The 17561-nt window shown below is 38.9% G+C and overlaps 1 protein-coding gene and 1 long non-coding RNA gene across 10 annotated transcripts in view; one reads left to right on the top strand and one right to left on the bottom strand.

Moving 5' to 3' along the window:
• rbfox3a (RNA binding fox-1 homolog 3a) overlaps positions 1-17561 on the bottom strand; it is a 1290878-nt gene that overhangs the window by 8784 nt on the left and 1264533 nt on the right. For 6 of the 9 annotated variants that reach the window (XM_051936516.1, XM_051936518.1, XM_051936520.1 and 3 more), the window contains 2 exons: positions 9687-9765; positions 1850-2687 (listed from right to left, as the gene is read on the bottom strand). In XM_051936516.1, coding sequence (XP_051792476.1) covers positions 2607-2687; positions 9687-9765 — 160 coding nt within the window. In that variant the 3' untranslated portion in view covers positions 1850-2606. Of the gene's footprint in view, positions 1-1848; positions 2688-5650; positions 5966-9686; positions 9766-17561 lie in introns of those variants that run through there. The other 3 variants (XM_051936515.1, XM_051936513.1, XM_051936514.1) reach the window with 3 other exon arrangements.
• Positions 13589-17561, top strand: part of LOC127530179 (uncharacterized) — a 34757-nt gene continuing 30784 nt past the window's right edge. Inside the window, exons 1-2 of the long non-coding RNA XR_007936707.1 lie at positions 13589-13680; positions 15302-15444. This is a non-coding gene — a long non-coding RNA (uncharacterized LOC127530179). The remainder of the gene's footprint in view (positions 13681-15301; positions 15445-17561) is intronic.

The following is a 17561-nucleotide window of genomic DNA, read 5'->3' as shown; positions in this document are numbered from 1 at the left end:
CTGCGCGTCTCGCTACTTTCTTGTATTTTTCCCATTTTAGGTTTGGCTCAAGCCTCTAGTGTTTCTCTCTTATGGATTTTGTACTCGCTTTAACCAAACATTTCTACAGACATCAAAATCACCTTGATTTTTCTCTACCTTTTTTTAAGTTTATTATTAAGGATAACTTGTAAGTACGCTAGTTATTTTGTAAGGAAATATAAGCATTTCCGTGTAATCCACATTGTTGAAATGAAATTTAACCATTGCAACAAAAAAAACGACGAAACTTCATTATCCAGTTTTGTGAAAATCAAGTCCATCAGCATTTTTAGTGATGCGGTTTAGGTGGGCATTTGTGTTGATGTCTACAGTAGACTGGAGTTACTGACGCGTTCTCATGGCTGAATGGGTTTAGCTTGAAACTGTCAGCCATTTGTGCCACCTTCCAGTGATGGGTCAACACAGTCTCCACTAACTGCAGATTAGATTTGTTGTGCAATGTACAGTTGAATTTAAATCAATAAGATTAATAGGCCAGTGTGTGTGCCAGTTTTGTGAGTGATGGTAGGACGTATTCTGTAAGCTGGACATGGTGTTGACCCAAGTAACCCTTTGGAGGACTTTGTGAGGAGGTGATGTGCTGCAGCACATTAGCTGGATAACCAAAGCCACTCATTAAAAGCTGCATGAAGCTAACCGCAAAATGGGAAAGTATTTTTAATAAGAGTCTTACTCCAAAATGATTGTAGAAAAGTGGTTTATTTTAATGCAGCTGGCCTACCGATGTAAGCTTCCCAGAACATGAAGCTGTTCTAAAAAAAAAAAAAAAAAAAAAAAGAACAAAAACAAGCAAAACAACTGTGACTGATTATTTTTGGTAATAGATCGCAATGTAATGGATGCTTCAAGTAAATATTTTAATCCCAGCCTAAACAAAAACCGCACCTTACTCCTTCAGCAGATGGCAAAACAGCATGTGAGCTAATCTAATGCGACTGACAGATTGAATCTGAGGAGAATTTATTTCTTTTAATTTAACACAGTAACGCTATCTTGCACGCTTAATTTCATAAAAGCAAACATTTTTCTCAACATGTAGTGAATAATTAACCAGGCTGCACCCCAGGTTCTTTACGCTCTTAGCTGCGGAGTAATTCCTGGACGCCTTGCTCTGATTGATGAGGTATCTAATACATATATCACGTAATATCAATGTATAGGGTCTAATGTGTGACACAGAATAAGACGAAAGCAGACTAGAGGTCAAGATGAAAATACCGAATGAAATAAAGTGTGAACGTCATTCTGTGTCAAATAACGGGTCCCAAACCTACCTGTTCGCCAGTATATCCATTATAAATACATAAGCATAATATATAAGAAATAAGGGCATTATTGAAAAAAGTGAGAATTTCTTACACAACATATCAATTTTGTAATTAGCTTCACTCAGATTCGAATTTTATATAAAGAATACTGTACAATGGACGCTTGATTTTTAGCTCAGTGTCATCTGAGGGTTTTAAGGAATGGCTCATGGAGTGGGATGCCATTTCTCAGATTGTACCATTGTCTCTTTTGAGTGCATGTTGGCTGAGTTTTTGGCTGGTGCGGATATCATGCCCAATTGTGAAGACTACACCTTTCATGCCATGGCACCTGGGCAGCTCATAAACAACAAGTGAAACTGTCACAATGTATGAAGATGCCACCAGGGCCTGTATCCTTAACTGTACTGCTGCTGTACACAGTGCCACACAACATTCTCCGTTTTAGTTTATTTAGTTGATTGTTATAATTCCTATTTGGATTTGTTGGCTGTATAAAGGTCTTTGTGTTGGTCACTGTGAAAGATACACACAAAACAAATTGCTTGGTGGTGGTATTTATTTTCATTAGGCTTCTATTACTGAACAATTGGTTCAATTCTTCTCCCCATAAATTTCACTCTAGCTCTGCAGATACTGGCCATCAGGAGTCTACTTCACATTCTGAAGAAAAGTCACCAGCAGTGGCTGCAGTCATAGAATGGTTTATACCGTCTTCTTTGTTGGCCTTTGCACGCCATGGTATGCACAATCCTACACTACAGTTCTCTGGATTTGTGGAATAATTTCTACAGCAGCATATGACGGACATATTTGGTGAACAGGCTCAGAAAGATAGCAATTTCAGTGGCTCTCGTCCAAGAGCTCATTGAAGAATATTTTCCTTTTATCCATCATGGCAGTAACATCACAGAAAGCTCTGATGGTGATCTGTCTTGATGCTGAAATGTAATTCAAAAGCATGTTCTTGAAGCGTCCTTTAGCATTGCAGGTAGTCATACTGGCTTGGTTAGACATGGAGATGCAAAGAGTGACAGGAGTTGTTTATATCTTCACTATCAAAATCACCCATAGAGATACTACACCTCTGGAATACACTGTACATTCCAGACAAGTTCAGCAATGAATATAATTTTACAAAATAAAAAGAATCAAAATAAGTCCTATTTACATTAAATGAGTGTCTCACCAGAGGCCCCTTATTTATAGAAGTCCTTATTTTTAAGCAGGTCACATTCAGATGTTTTCAGCTGCCAGTTAAGCAAGAGGGACTTTAAAATACATCGTAACATTTTCCTAAATATTACAAATATGTATTGTGTGTGCTTGTGCATGTGTGTGATATACAGGTTTGAGTAGGTCTGAGTCAGTTCCACGCTGAAAGACAAAAAAAAAAACAAAAAGGAAAAAAAGAAAAGTTAAATCACTAAATATGGAGCCTTTGTCAGGAATGTTCAAACTATGCAGCTCCACAGCTCAATGTCTGTATTTTTAGACTTGAATTGTGGAATTTATTTAAGCCTCGTCCAATCTATGCATTCTGTACGCTGGATGTACACCACAGAACACACGGTCAGCTACATAGAGCAGACCAAGAAGAAAATGTCTACAGAGCATTGAAAAGCACTCCTTATCTAACATGACTTTCAAAAAGACACCTTTACATTCAGTTTTTGTAATGCCCTGTCTGTCTAGCACTGTGCTAAGCGCTCGGTGATTCTCATGGCAGCATGGAAAAGCTGCATTGATCGAGCCTGGCCCTGGATGAGCGCCTCCACTTCAGATTTTTGTTGCACTGCTAGAACTGCTTGCACAGCTGTTTAAATGTTAATTTGTTTGATTCTTAGAAAAGAAGCATTTGTGTGCGACGCATCATGGCAGCAAACGCATCCTGAGTTCACAAGGTATGTACAATAAGTAATCCAAAACTTTTGACTAGTAAAAGGGTTATGTTTAAGGTAATGTAAGTTCATTGTCTGTCTTCTCTCGGCTTGTTTGTGTGTAAAGATAACACATATACATTCAAATTCAGAAAGAGTCTCATTGAAATGGTAGTAAGCTGGTGTTAATACGGTATTAGTTCATCATGTTTTAAATACTGCTAAAAACCATAGCCAGTAAGTTAAATACATAAATAAATAATTTTAAGATTAAACAAGTAAAAAGCAACATGGTTCTAAAGGCATTTCCTACCTTGAGTATGGATTATCTGTCCATTGTGTTTGTGTGAGTGTGTGTGTGTGTGTGTGTATAGATATCTTATATATAAATGTTTACGCGTGGAAGTGTGTGCGTCTGTCCGGCCTGGAAGTGAGAGGTGGAGTTGGCGTAAGGGCTGCACCTCCGAGGAAACGGAAAACTCGCTCAGCTGCTAATAACACAAGCGAGGCAAACATGTCGGCAAAACGAAACCTCCGAAGAAAGACAAAGTCACTTGGCAAAATGGTATCCCTTTTACTTTTCCTCCCGCCACTAATGCACAAGTGAGGCGAGCACATCGGCATGAGAAATCCTCTGAGGAGAGACGCCCAGAGTAGTTCCTTGCAATTACTTGACATCTCTATGTTTCAATTTTTTTTCTGACAATTTCAATAGATTTTAGGAGCCCTGGGCTTTTTACAACATGGGCTTACACAGCTAGTGTGTGTGAGATATATATATATATATATATATATATATATATATATATATATATATATATATATATATATACAGAGAGATAGATAGATATATAGATATATATAGAGAGAGAGAGAGATAGATATAGATAGATAGATATGTGGTATGTATATATATATATATATATATATATATATAAAATATATACACATCTATATAAATATCTACATACTTACAAACGTACATCACTTTACTTTATGAAAATATTGAAATGCTTAATATTTAAATATGCACTCTTATATTTTCTGCATATTCATAGACAGAATTCATGGAATGCCTTTCATATCTATCAATCCATCATATAGTGCCTTTCATATCTATATGTGTTCATCTATTAAACTTCTATCTATTAGACAGAAGTCTATATTTTGACACACGTTTAAAGTCCTAATCCGTCTCATTAAGTTACTTTTACTAGCGCACTTTCCAGTCCAAGGAGACCCGTCTGGGTTCACTTCCCGGGTCCTCCCTGCGTGGAGTTTGCATGTTCTCCCCGTGTCTACTCTGGTTTCCTCCCACAGTCCAAAGACATGCAGGTTAGGTGCATTGGCGATCCTCAATTGTCCCTAGGGTGTGTGTGTGCCCTGCGGTGGGCTGGCGCCCTGCCCAGGGTTTGTGTCCTGCCTTGCGCCCTGTGTTAGCTGGGATTGGCTCCAGCAGATCCCCGTGACCCTGTGATAGGATATAGCGGGTTGGACGATGACTGACTGACTTTCCAGTCCATAGTTTTTTTTAAACGTCTGCCATGCCATGATGCTTCACATTAAACAAATGCTCACAGATTAAAAAAAGATCATACATAACTACTCCTGGCAATTCCAATATAATAGAGATCCTTGAGAAATCCATAAATTTAATTATTTACAGTTTCAGTGTCCTGAAGACCTGTGTTGAGTAATGCTACATGTATGAAACAAGGGCCATTCAACAGAGGCACTTAAACTTTTTTTAAAACATTCTTTCCAAGCAGGATCTTTTTTCCTTCCTCACACCATGGTGTAAGAGAAGAAATGTCTCCGCGTCTGTATAAAATAGTTCCAAAAAAGAACCGACAAGCCTTTTGTTTTTGTAGGTCTGCCAAACAATCATGGCGTACAGTGTAATGCTGGCACACTGAAGGCACTGCTTTGTGGAGTGCAGGGCCAAGCAGACTCGTCTCGTCTTCCACAGATCCACACTGTACAGTGATATCAGCTAAATAAAAATATAACGTGGAGTAAGGCTTTCTTAGGGTCTGCCATCACAATATTCCGTGTAGGTAAATGTATATAGCTGCCTGAAACCCAGTGAACATATATGAATTCAATAATTGGCACAGAGTTTTTTGTAATTTTAGTTTCTTTATTATATTCTAGATGTTCTTGTGATGAAGTTTATTTCTCTAAATGAAATTTCTCTAAATAAACACCTGACTGTGTTGGGGTAATAGAACAGTTTATATATGTAACCTTTCCTGATTTATTCCCTTTTAAGCCTGAATCTGTTTAACTGGTCACTCAGCAAAGTTACTTGCCAGTGCCTTTTGAGGCGTCTCCTGAGCAGCTCTGCCAGGTGAGACCGTCACTGCCCTTCATCTTTCTGAGCATGTCCACTTCAGCATTTTCGTTTCCACACCCCTCCTCCCCCTTTGCTACCATTTAAAATAATTCTTAAGCCTCTTGAAACATCAGTGGCCTGGAAACATGACAATAAACACAACCATTCATAATAAGGTACTGCAGGAATTAAATAAATCCATGTCTCTTTAAAATAGACAATAAATACACTTGTGTTTTAATTCCAAGTTTAAATAAAATAACAGGACATAAGGGTAAGCAAAGGATGAAAGGGTCAGCGATGTGACCTGGAAGTGTTTTAGTTTTCCATACAGGAGGTTTGTATTTTGGATTAGTTTGTTTTCAATTCGATCAGGTGGGGCTTTGCCTTTTTCTCTAGTAGGGAGTGAAGCGATTGTACCCTCCTCTGTACAGGCTAGCCTGCAACATCAAAGATGAAAAAAAAATCCAATCATTATTAAGAAGATGAATTGGTAGTTGGGTTTTCTTTCTTTCTTTCAATTTTCTTCCCTTTTTATGATCGCCTCTTTTCCCAGACAATGCTGGACAGGTGATGTTCTAATTGTGTACCCAAATTTCAAAAGGTCAAGCAGCAGAACTGGTAGTGAAACCAGGAGGAAAATAAAAATTTTATAAATGAGAAAAGACTTCTTAGTAAAATGAAGAAAAAACACCATTCGTATCAGTAAGGAGTAACAAATCCTTTACACTTCTTCTTTGTGGATAGCTGCTGTGAAGTTCAGATTTAATTTCCTAAACTACATTTACCACTAAAACCTGTGGTAATATTTGTGAGAATAATGACACTATATAAACCTATATAAAAACACAATGCAAATTTTAAGCTCTGTAATCTTCAATATTGCAAAGTAGTGAGCCCCCCTGTGGCCTCAAAAGCTGGTCTAGCAACCACAAGCCTTTCGTGGCCTTCGAAACTCTAAATCTGTCTGATGTACACGTGCTATGTACTCGGTGATATGTACTCCATATGAAAGGCAGAGTAAATGTAAAAACTGTCGAGTAACACAAAATGTAACATCAGACCTTTAACTGTGAACTTGTTTGGGAGTAATTATCACTAAGTGGATCACGACCCTAAAGTTTGTAAAGTACATGAATAAGAAACCAGTGTTGGGAATGTTGAAACGTTTTAGGAAAAATATACACTGTTAATGTGACACTTTGAATAAAGGTATTGATTTTGCTGATGGTTTTCTTATTTAAAATCTCTGGCCTTGCTCTTGTGCACAAAGACAGCTGGAGTCATCCTGTAAGCTTTAACAAGTGTTACTGTAGTAATATTGTTTAATCCGTAGTCTGTTACATTATCCTACCGTAACACCTTCGTGCCTCCTTTGTGCTGTTTCGACTCCCCGTGAATCTATAATGAGTAAAGTGGGTTTATGTAATGGATGGATATTGTTTGATGCTATTTGGATGTGAGTGACAGAGACATGGGAAAGTGAAGCCTAAGTTCCAGTTCATTGCAGAGTGGGATGTGAAGTACAACAACCCCTTTACTGAAGCATTAAATCCAATATTGGGGTTGTGGGGTACTTTACTTCATGCTAAGAAAAGTAGGCAGTAAGCGATCCTAGATGGTGGGTGGTATGTCAGCCCATCTTCGGGCACATTGACTCACACATCCACCAGGCCAGTTTACAGTGTGATGGTATGGCAGGCAGGCAGTGTTATTTTTCCCTTGTTGTACTTGGGCAAGTATTCCATTCCCAAATGAGATGTTCTCTGTCGAATGTTTTCATGTTCTTCCTATTTCTGTGTGTATTTTTTTTTCTGAGGATTATACATTTTTTCTACAGTCCTAGGACAGCATGTAAATGTTGACTGATGACTAGAAATCTCTCTCTGTCCAGTCGTGGGCCTCGTCTTACCGCCAAGAGAGGCAGCAGCTCTCTGCGGACATACACATGGATAGGCCAGCTTCAGAAACTGATGATAATAAAATATTTACTGAATTGTGTTGAAACCTTTGAGACGTCAGGAGGAGCATTTTAGGTCAAACACAAAGGGAGTTCAGAATTAATTACTCCCAGATAAGTGCAGAAAAATTAAGTTGCATTTCTCAGTGTCGTATTTGCTCTGTACTGGATGCCAGGCTGAACAGTTCAGATCAAATCTTCACCCTTTATAAATGAGCCTTCTGCATTTCCTTTACCACTGGCCTTTTTTATTGCCAAAGCCAACTCTGAGGAGGATCATGACTCCAACCTGACTGCCTGTCCACCACGATGTCTACCATCCAAGAATCTTTTACTCCTTAAAATGTCTTGTTTTCCTAACAAGCTCCTAATCGTCTAAGGTAAAACAATAAAAAAGTTCATTTTGGAAGTGAGATGCCCGCCGCCCATTACTGCATGGTGGCTCACACGTGAATTAGCTGTTCACTACCAGTTCTCCCACTCCTGGGTGACTTGCCGTAGGGACTTTTGGACACTCGGGGGAGGGGGTTTCTTTTCTTCATTTTTTAAAATTTTTTGAATTGAGAAACTGCAGCGTAAAAAGGGAAGAGTATGTGAGAAAGAAATAATAACTTCAGCAACACAGGCCACAGTTTTAATTAAGTAAATGAAGAGGAAAAAAAATTGTCTTAATTAATGAAAGCTTTTAGCTAGCAGCTGCACCGGGGACTTGTACGTTTTTAAAAATCACACGCATGTCGGCTTGGTAAATTTGAATCATTAGTCTAAAGGAGAGCGCTCGTCCGATTAAACTTGGGGGCAGGGGAATTTAGGTGGGATGAAACTTTTTTTTCCTTTGAAATCTCCCACGGCACGCCGCTGCATGAGCTTGAAGGTTTGATTTTATTTTGTGCTTATATTTAGTCAGTGCACCTGGAAAAGAAAACAAATTGGACTTTTTTCATCTTTGATGTTCGCTGCAAAAGCTAGCTAAAAACAGACATTAATGGTCAAGCCACAACCCTGCAAATCATTGTTCAAACATACTGACACATGTGCCTTGGATCTCAAGAGATATTCTACAAGGAGTGGCCACTTACAGATGTTTAATAAGCAGAAGAAAGCAAAAGTAATCCTAAGACAAAGGCAGCATCCAGAAGATGACACAAACGTGTACGTTAGCAACACATCATTTAGTGGAAAATTACACTTAATAGGAATGTGTGTAAATAACTCTTTGTGTTCTGCTTATATTTAACACAAAACTCCCATGATTCCTCCCTAATATACACTGAATGATGCTTTCATTGTAAAAAAACAACAACCATTAACCATATTGTGAAGTTAAAAAAGACAAATGGTGTTGCTTCATATGTGGCATTCATCTGGATCTCTGCAGCACTACAGGCCGAAACAGAGTGCTAAGGAAATAAACAAGTCTGCCTTCATATGCTTATGAGCGCAAAAACAAAAAAAGTAAAGCAGAATGTTTCTCATTTAAATGCCAAAATAATTATATGAAGTTCTGGGAATGTTTTGCAGTGCCTTCTCCGTTTATGGTAGGATTTGGTTAGCTGCTATAAGGAGGGTACAGGCTTAGCATCCAAGGACTGAAGGGGCACTTGAGAAGTGCGGACTGGCTTCAGCTTCAGTCATCATGTTAGATAGACGTGGCCTCTGATTGTATTCTCAGGTACTGCCAGTTAGTAGAGTTGCTACAGGGTTGTGCTTACAGTTTGATTGTTCACTTTTCTGGGTGTCATGGCAGCCACTGATATTACTGGATGTAGGCATACTCTACTCTTAAAGGGTTTGGCAACTGTGTTTCAAGGCAGTGCCAGTCATATTGAGTCCTAAATGATCTTTAGTGTACCAGTGTGCTATAAACATTTCTGCACACCGAATAAAAAAAAAAAAAAAGGTTGTGTGTGAATTAAGTGGCATCACTGTTAGAAGGATTAATGATGTTTGCAATGCAGGGGAACTAGCTGTGGACGGGACTCCTTTTCCCAGCATATTACCTTACGATGCAACTAACATGAGACCAGGCTCCTGAAACGTGCTGGGTCTGCTTGTACTGCTGCCACAATGGGAATGGCATCATGAAAGGTTCCAGCTCAAGCATCTGCTGCATTACTCCGCAACATGTCAATGAACACGTAATGTGAGCCACTGTAAGTTACCTACTTGTGCTACAGTGAATATATGATGTGCCAACTTACCATGGTGCCCACACTATATGTGGCAGCTGGTCCTATTGTATGATGGTATGGATCTGCTGTTGCATAGACTCTGCCATAGCTGAAACAAAGAAAACAAAAAATAAATCACCTGATGAGCATTTTGTTATAAAATTCATAAAAACAACAAATGATATCACTTTATTAATTATATTTAATTATAGTGTTTACACCAGATAAAGGCTATACATCTGAAACACTCTTCTACGCAGTGGTGTGCTGGGGAGGCAGCATAGAGGAAAGACGCCTCACGTCTGGACAAACTGGTAAGGAAGGCAGGCTCTATTGTTGGCATGGAGCTGGACAGTTTGACATCTGTGGCAGAGCGAAGGGCGCTCAGCAGGCTCCTATCAATTATGGAGAATCCACTAAATAATGTCATCTCCAGACAGAAGAGCAGCTTCAGCGACAGACTGCTGTCACCGTCCTGCTCCACTGACAGACTGAGGAGATCGTCCTCCCCCAAACTATGCGACTCTTCAATTCCACCCGGGGGGGGGTAACGTTAACATTTAACATCATACAAAGTTATTGTCTGTTTTTCACCTGCATTATCATCATTCTTTAATTTAATATTATTTATTGTATCAGTATGCTGCTGCTGAAGAATGTGAATTTCCCATTGGGATTAATAAAGTATCTATCTATCTATCTATCTATCTATCTATCTATCTATCTATCTATCTATCTATCTATCTATCTATCTATCTATCTATCAGTCATTTTTCACCTTCCTTCTTTTCCTGTGTGGAAATAACCTTTAACCTTTTCAATGTTTATTACTATTATTAATACATTCAGGTCTGTCTTCATCAGCTGTAGACAGAAGTTTCTAAAAGACCAACATGTTTATATGATACCTTTCATAAGCTGCTTTAAATACAGAATGTTTTTTGTATATGGCGCCTTTCAGATCTATCAGTCAATTCACTTTACATACAAATGTGTTATGTAGAGCCTCCAATATGTATATGGTGTCTTTAGTATCTATGTAAAGTGTATGTACCATCTTTAATGTCTGTCTTTTGTTAAACATTACATTACATTTCTGTATTCTTATTATAATGTATGCAGCACCTGTTATGGCAGCCTATATACAAAATGAATCATGTTCAAAGAACTCCGTTCCACCATACTGTAGAGATGTGTGAATGCTGCTCTGTATCTAACTATAAGGGAGTAAAAGGTGGAAGGAGCATTTCAGGCACATGTTTAGAATTTAGTGTCAATTGTGCAGTGCGTGTTGTTGTTCTGAAACCATGTGTCACCTAAAGAACAACATCTGTGAAGTGGCACACAGCAAGCACTGCAGCTCTTTGGGCATCAGTGCTCAATATTTACCCTTGATGCTTTTTAACTTTTGCAGCTCCTGAAGCGGTTGTTGAGCGCTTGCTGCTTAGGGTACAGGGTGGTCCTCGGGCTGGTCAAACTTTCTTCTCACATCAGTTTAGCCAGCACACCCAGGTGAGGATGCATGTTGAGTCTACTGGGGGGTTCTGTTGTAGCCCTAGCTGTAGTTCAGCTGTTTGTATTTCTGTATTGTAATTTGTGCTGATGTTTTGTGTGCTTCTAATGTGCTCCTTTTATTGTAATCAGACTGTGCTGAAACAGAAACAAATCTGGATCCCTGACTTTGGCCTTATCGCCTCTACTACAGAAAATATGGAAGGTGTTCTTATCTGGTGGCTGTATTCTGTTTCCTGCAAACTAAGGGGTCTCTCTAAAGCTGTGTCACAGCCGCCTGTGGGTAGGAGCATTTTATATATTTATTTACTTCAGTGGCACTTCTTGCAAATGAGGGTCTGCTGGGACTTATAAGGTTCTCTGAGCTGAGGAACTCGGGTCTGGCAGAAAGGGTGAAGTTGATGAATTAAATCTGGTACAACTGACCTGACCCTGTTGGTTTATCTCTGATTTGAAATTTTTATTTAATGAAGAGCACTGAGGGAGTTGTCAATAATAATAATAATAATAATAAAAAAAAGTCTTTTTAAGAAAACAAACATCATGAGATCTTTAGGAGACTGTCTGCGACAAAGTGCACTCATTGCAGTCTGTATTTAATAATTTGTAAAATGTATACTTGGATTTTATCTGAGAGCTTGTCACAGAGTTCTGTGCCTACAATCCCTGGAAGAGCACTCTATACAAGAATAAATTGAATTGAACATACTTTTTATTTTAAATGTTCCTTTGAAATATAAAATCCACTGTACATTTTCTCAACAAAGTACTGACTGAGAGTGCTGGCCACCCTGCGGCGTTTTGTTTTTGTGCTAATTCACAGCTGAACTCTTATCAGTCTCTTATCATTATATATACCGTCTTTCACAGTAGAGCTGACAGAATATTATAATTTTTAAAAAAAATATTATTTCAAGGCTAATTCTGTCAATCTCAATGTAAAAGAGCTTTGACTTGCAATACCGTGTGTGTGTGTTTTTCAGTTAACCATCTCCTATTTGTATATCACTCCCAGGAGTATATTTTTGGTTGAGTGGCTCCTATTGCCATTAACTGAATGGACAGCCTTGTGCTCAGCGAGTGTTGTGTTGCTGAGCCTGTCGTTCAACTGAAGTAGCCAGGGTGCAACTTAAAGGTGAAATGATGCTGCAAACGTCAGAATGAAGGGGAAGGTGGAGATCTGTGCACTTGGCATGATGTCTCTTGTGGTGCTTGTCAAGAAGTGGAACTGCTGGAATTTTGCACAGGAAAAATGCAGGGAGATTCATTAATGACGGGTCAAAGTGCTTTCAAGGGCTGGAATGAGTAATGCCAGGATGTGTTTTACTGTACAGCATCTACACTAATCTGCACCAGTCGGAGTCCCTGTCACAACTGAATGAAGTAAATACACTGTAAGCTTCAGTGAGTGATTATTCACCATGTAACCGTCATCCAATGCGACTTACAAAAATAAAATCAATGTACAAACTGAGTGCTTAGTGTGTTTTAATATAAGCAAATGCGGGTGGCTTTGTTCACCTCCTTCCTGACCAGACAAAATTTACCCAAGAAATTAATCAGGAGTTGCAACAGAATTTGACCAACTGAAGGAAAAATGGTAAAAAAAGAGAGGATCTTACAGAGCATCACAACATTTTTTGCAGTAGACGGCTATCATTCAGACTTTAATGGTAGTGAAAATAAAACTGTGTTCGACACTTCTTGTGTGGTTGATATTGGTGCCACAATCTGAAGAATGATAAATAATTTATTGCAAAAACAGCATGTTAATGGTCTCTTTGCTAGCTGTGTGTAGCTTGTATGAGAATGTATATGTAGCCCTGGGATTTTTTAATGCACATTCAAATATATTCAGATTAATGTGTACTGTTATTTTAATATAAAACATATGAATCTCAGTTAGTGGTTATTTCAGGAAGCGCATCATAACACAGGAGCGAAATCTGAGGTGTGCAGCACCTGACGTTGACCATGTAAAGCTCTGTGATTTTAGCAGTAAAATATTGCAGGCTAAAATTTCACTATGTATAATGAAATGGAAGAACTCCATCTTCTTGTAAAAACAAACGCCTCCTTCCCCAGTTGTGCTACATTTAGAAACGATATTTGAAATGCATTTTACAATTTTAATAGCCAAGATTTATTCAGACTGAACCATTTATTTTGAGTTATCTTATTCACAGACTTGTATCTTTACACACAGATACAGATATTGCTTCAGAGGTCCGTCGCACCATATTCTGGGATGTCTCAGATGTGTAGATCTGTTGAAAACTGGACATCACGATACTGACTCCACCTCACTACTTTCTCTAGGTATGTAACTTAACTGTGGTTCATTCAGGGCAAGTAACTCAGTAACACAGATGTAAGACCACCATTCTCCTTGCATTCTTGTACATGTCCCTTCTTTATTTTAGTACATTTCTCACCTATGGCCTGTTAAGGAGAAGTACAGAAGATACCAGAAGAGTAATTTGAAGAGCACCACTTTAGGAATACAAACTGGGTAAGTGGTTTATTAATCAGGAAGCAGACAATTTGAGTGAAGTCGAGTCCCAGCAGTAGCTAGCTCCACCTGGGGGGATTTTAGGCCTGCCAGGCTTTTAAAACATTCAGACAATTCTTGTAGACAAAGCCTTCTGAATCTGCCATCTCTACTTTTGGGATGGGCTAAAGATTTGTTACGATTGGTGAGAAGGTAATGCCAGCAAATGTATCTAAACTTTGTTACACCACTTACTCATTTTTTGTATATTTGTAAGTGATGCTTTTTATCGTGTCAGAAATACAATTTCTCCTGCAGACCCACTGTAGACTCCTTTTGATACATTTCTGGAAAAGTTAATTGGCTTCAGCTTTTTCTGTCTACAGTCAGTGCCATCCTCATTATTAATAAAGATGGCAATTTAAATGTTGTTCTAAAGGCCGGAGAAATAGAGCAAGGTGAAACTGGGAAAGGGCACCGCCCGACACTTTTCAAATATGAGTTTGCAGCAGCGCAAGGGCAACACAATTTAAAATCATGCCACAAGGTCTGTAGAACACCTGTTATTTATAATAAAATGGCCTGTAGGTTTTCAGCCTTGTGTCGTAAAGAGAGAATCATACCCTTAGACACTTACTTTAGACATGCTGAAAAATGAACTTGGAAAAGTTTATGAGGTAAAAACTGGAGATGGGCAGGTGTGTTCTTTTGGAATAGGTACTGCAATTGACACATCAATTTGAGTTAATTAGTTTTTTGTTGTTACTGTCTAATATGTCACCAGCTATTGGTCAATTGTACAGTGACATATAAAACAGAAAAGGCTCCAAGTAAAGAAAAAACAGGTTCTGGACCTCTTTTTCTCCTGACACAGGAGACCGTATGGCGGTACACTGATCAGTGCTGCTCCTCACACCTATAGCCTGCACTTCAAACCCATCACTGCCTGTGTGACCTCGCTGTGCCCACCTGAATGCTACTGTCTACCTAAGGAAGGGCATGTTAGGTCAACTGGTGACTTTTTGAATCAGGTTTCCACTCCCAGTCCTGGGACCCACTGTGGCCGTGTTTGTTTCGGTCATTTTCTCAATCAGTCAGTCGTTTTCCCTCTAGTCAATCTTATTGTTTAATTAGTTGGTGTTTTTTTCCTTCTCATATTCAGCATTTTAATAAAAGAGCAGAAATGTGAGATTTACATTCATAAAGAAATTTTTTTGCCATAGTTTTTTAAATCATCAACTCTCTATTTCTACTAGTAATTTTTTGAGGATTATCCTAATGATGACAATTAACAATGAGTGGAGGAGATGCCGAAAGGCTGCTGCCACTTGAATATCAGACGCACTAGTGAGGTCATTAAGTAATAACATCCTAAATAACCAGAACACCTGGAAAATTACAATTAAAATTAAAATGATGAAAATCTTAAAAACCAATAATTAAACACAATTATTCTATATAACACACACAACTGCTTTTTACATTCCAATACAAATCTAACAAGCCCCATTTTAAAATTTTGTTAAACCTGTCATTTACCAAGTACCCTGATATTAGCCAGAGATGAATAAAATGAAAGAAGGCATCTTGTGCTGCTGCTCTCTGTAAAATGTTTTAAACTGCACTTACTCCTCCATTGCAGGGTGGTGAGAAGTCAGAGACCATCCCAGCAGCGTTAGATAACTGGCAGGAAGCCTGTCACAGACCACAAGCACATCCGAGTCACCCGTCACCCTTGGCATCGCCCAGGAAGCAATCTGAACCCAAGACTCTTGCAGTGTTGAGGTGAGTGCACTAAAACAGCCAATTAATTGCTATGCCATCCTTATTGAAAAATGCCCACCTGTGTATCAATTTAGAAGCCTGCTCGATCCGCTTCAGGGCTGCAGTGCACCATGCCCTGTGCGGGTATTATCAGATGTGCCAATCCTCGACAGAATTCATTTACTTAACATTCACCAATGCTTGGTCGTCTTGAGCCAACTTGAATTGTGAATGAGCTCAATGCTCACTTACTTGGGACGTGTGTCTGAATTTGGAATCACCAGGTTGACTAACATGTTTGTCTTGGGAGTACACGTTAGGAGAACACACACCGATACTGCTGCATATCCAAACAGAAACAGACAGTGACCCCAGCATGCAATGTGCTATGTAAAATAAATATTAACGCAGTATTATATTTAATTTGAAAACTACTAAAACACTGGGCAGGGTGCTCTTTGATCATCCAATAACTGAGTACTTTGTGGTAGTATTTGCTAATTTACATATTGAACTTTGTCCCTGCATCTTTGTAAACTAAACATTACATTTACTAAAGAACATCACATACATCCATAAAATGATTTTCTATTGGCAAAGGGACAACAAGCCCAGATGATGACAGACAGGGGTAGCCATATCTAAGTAGAGTTGTAGTGTATGAGGAGGCGACTCCGGGTGAGTGGTGTTAATAAGGGTATTCATACAAAACAAGGCTCTCTGTTTTTGATAAACTATGCTAACTTTGAGTGAAATCACTTTACTTTTTGAAGCCCGGAAAAAAAAGAATAGGCAATTGAAGAGCTCAGTTCCAAAATCAGCTAAGTACAAAAGATAAATTTTGGAGATAAATATGAAAATCTGGGTCCGTAAGCAGATTTTGAAACTAAATCCCTAAAACTATAGCGCTACACTGTTGCAATTAGCAGGTTTTGAAGCTCAAACATATTTTCGGCACATGACCAACTGCATGAAAAGTCACAATCACGTGTTCACTAAATTTTAACAAAAGGTGTAATTAGCAGATTTGGGAACTGACATCTTCAATTCTGTTTTGCCTGTAAAATCCACGGCCCTAAAGGAGTAAGGTCGAGGTGATTTTGGAGGAATACGGGATTCATCAGCTGGCAGCCCAGTGTCTAAGCTGCACTTTTCTGAAGCACCTCATACGGCCCAGTTCTCTTGGTGACATTGTGATTCAACAGGTCACTAAACATAGCAACGTAAGAAAAAAACAAACAAAAAAAAAGGAGCCTCTGCTTTTAGCATCAAAAATAAATTAAAAAAAAAAAAAAAAAAAAAGAAGGATTAAAGTAAACTGGCCAAAATAACACAGCTGTTCTTCTGCTCACTCACTCTGGTCTCAGATGGTAGAAATCTCAGCTGCTGTGAGTTGTGATAAATCTCACATTATCTGGGCTCCTCAGCCTGCAACGCTCACTGTATATTATCAGAACTGACAAGCTCAATCTCTCTGAGATTAGATCCCGAGCTGCCCTGATCCAAACTGACAGAGCTCTTGAAGGTGCCGATAAATCATTGCCTGCTCACCAAATGACACTTTCTAAACCAAATAGGCTGAAAGCCAGAAGCCGATGATTGATTCACCAGAAGGTGTTTAAAGTGTTTTTGGAGCGCTGGATCCAGGGAGTCCAACTGTGCGAGCCTGGCTGAGATGGCCTCAAAAGCTGTTTCTTGTGAATGAATAATCTGCCCTTCTTCCAGGTGTTTTTTTGACTTTAACAGAACAACACTATAGGCAACATTCTTCTCACACAGTTGTGTTCAACTACTGTCCAGGAGTGAACGGTCCTGGCTGCAGGCGTCTGAGGCGGCATGGCCCAAATACTAGCCACATCACCACCCTAATTTGTAGACCCGCCACATTGTGTTTGACTTCATGTTAAAGTGAACATCATTGTAGCTACAGCTGTCTTTATGCACCCTTTTACCAAAAAGTGTCGCTCCTCATTTAGTCCAAATTCTACCCAATTAAAACCTTTGTTCTGTCAGTAAATATTAACAATGCCAGGCAAGTGGTTTTTGGGACTGGCATAGCACCCACAATATTTGGCTATCGTTATTAAAAAATACAAAATAATGTATCCAGCACTTTCCCGACATAAACCTGTGATTTT

This window comes from Erpetoichthys calabaricus, chromosome 14 (genome assembly GCF_900747795.2).
Source record: "Erpetoichthys calabaricus chromosome 14, fErpCal1.3, whole genome shotgun sequence".
In the NCBI taxonomy this organism is placed as follows: domain Eukaryota; kingdom Metazoa; phylum Chordata; class Cladistia; order Polypteriformes; family Polypteridae; genus Erpetoichthys; species Erpetoichthys calabaricus.
Note: the sequence above shows the minus strand (reverse complement) of the source record. Positions and strands in the feature narration are given on the sequence as shown.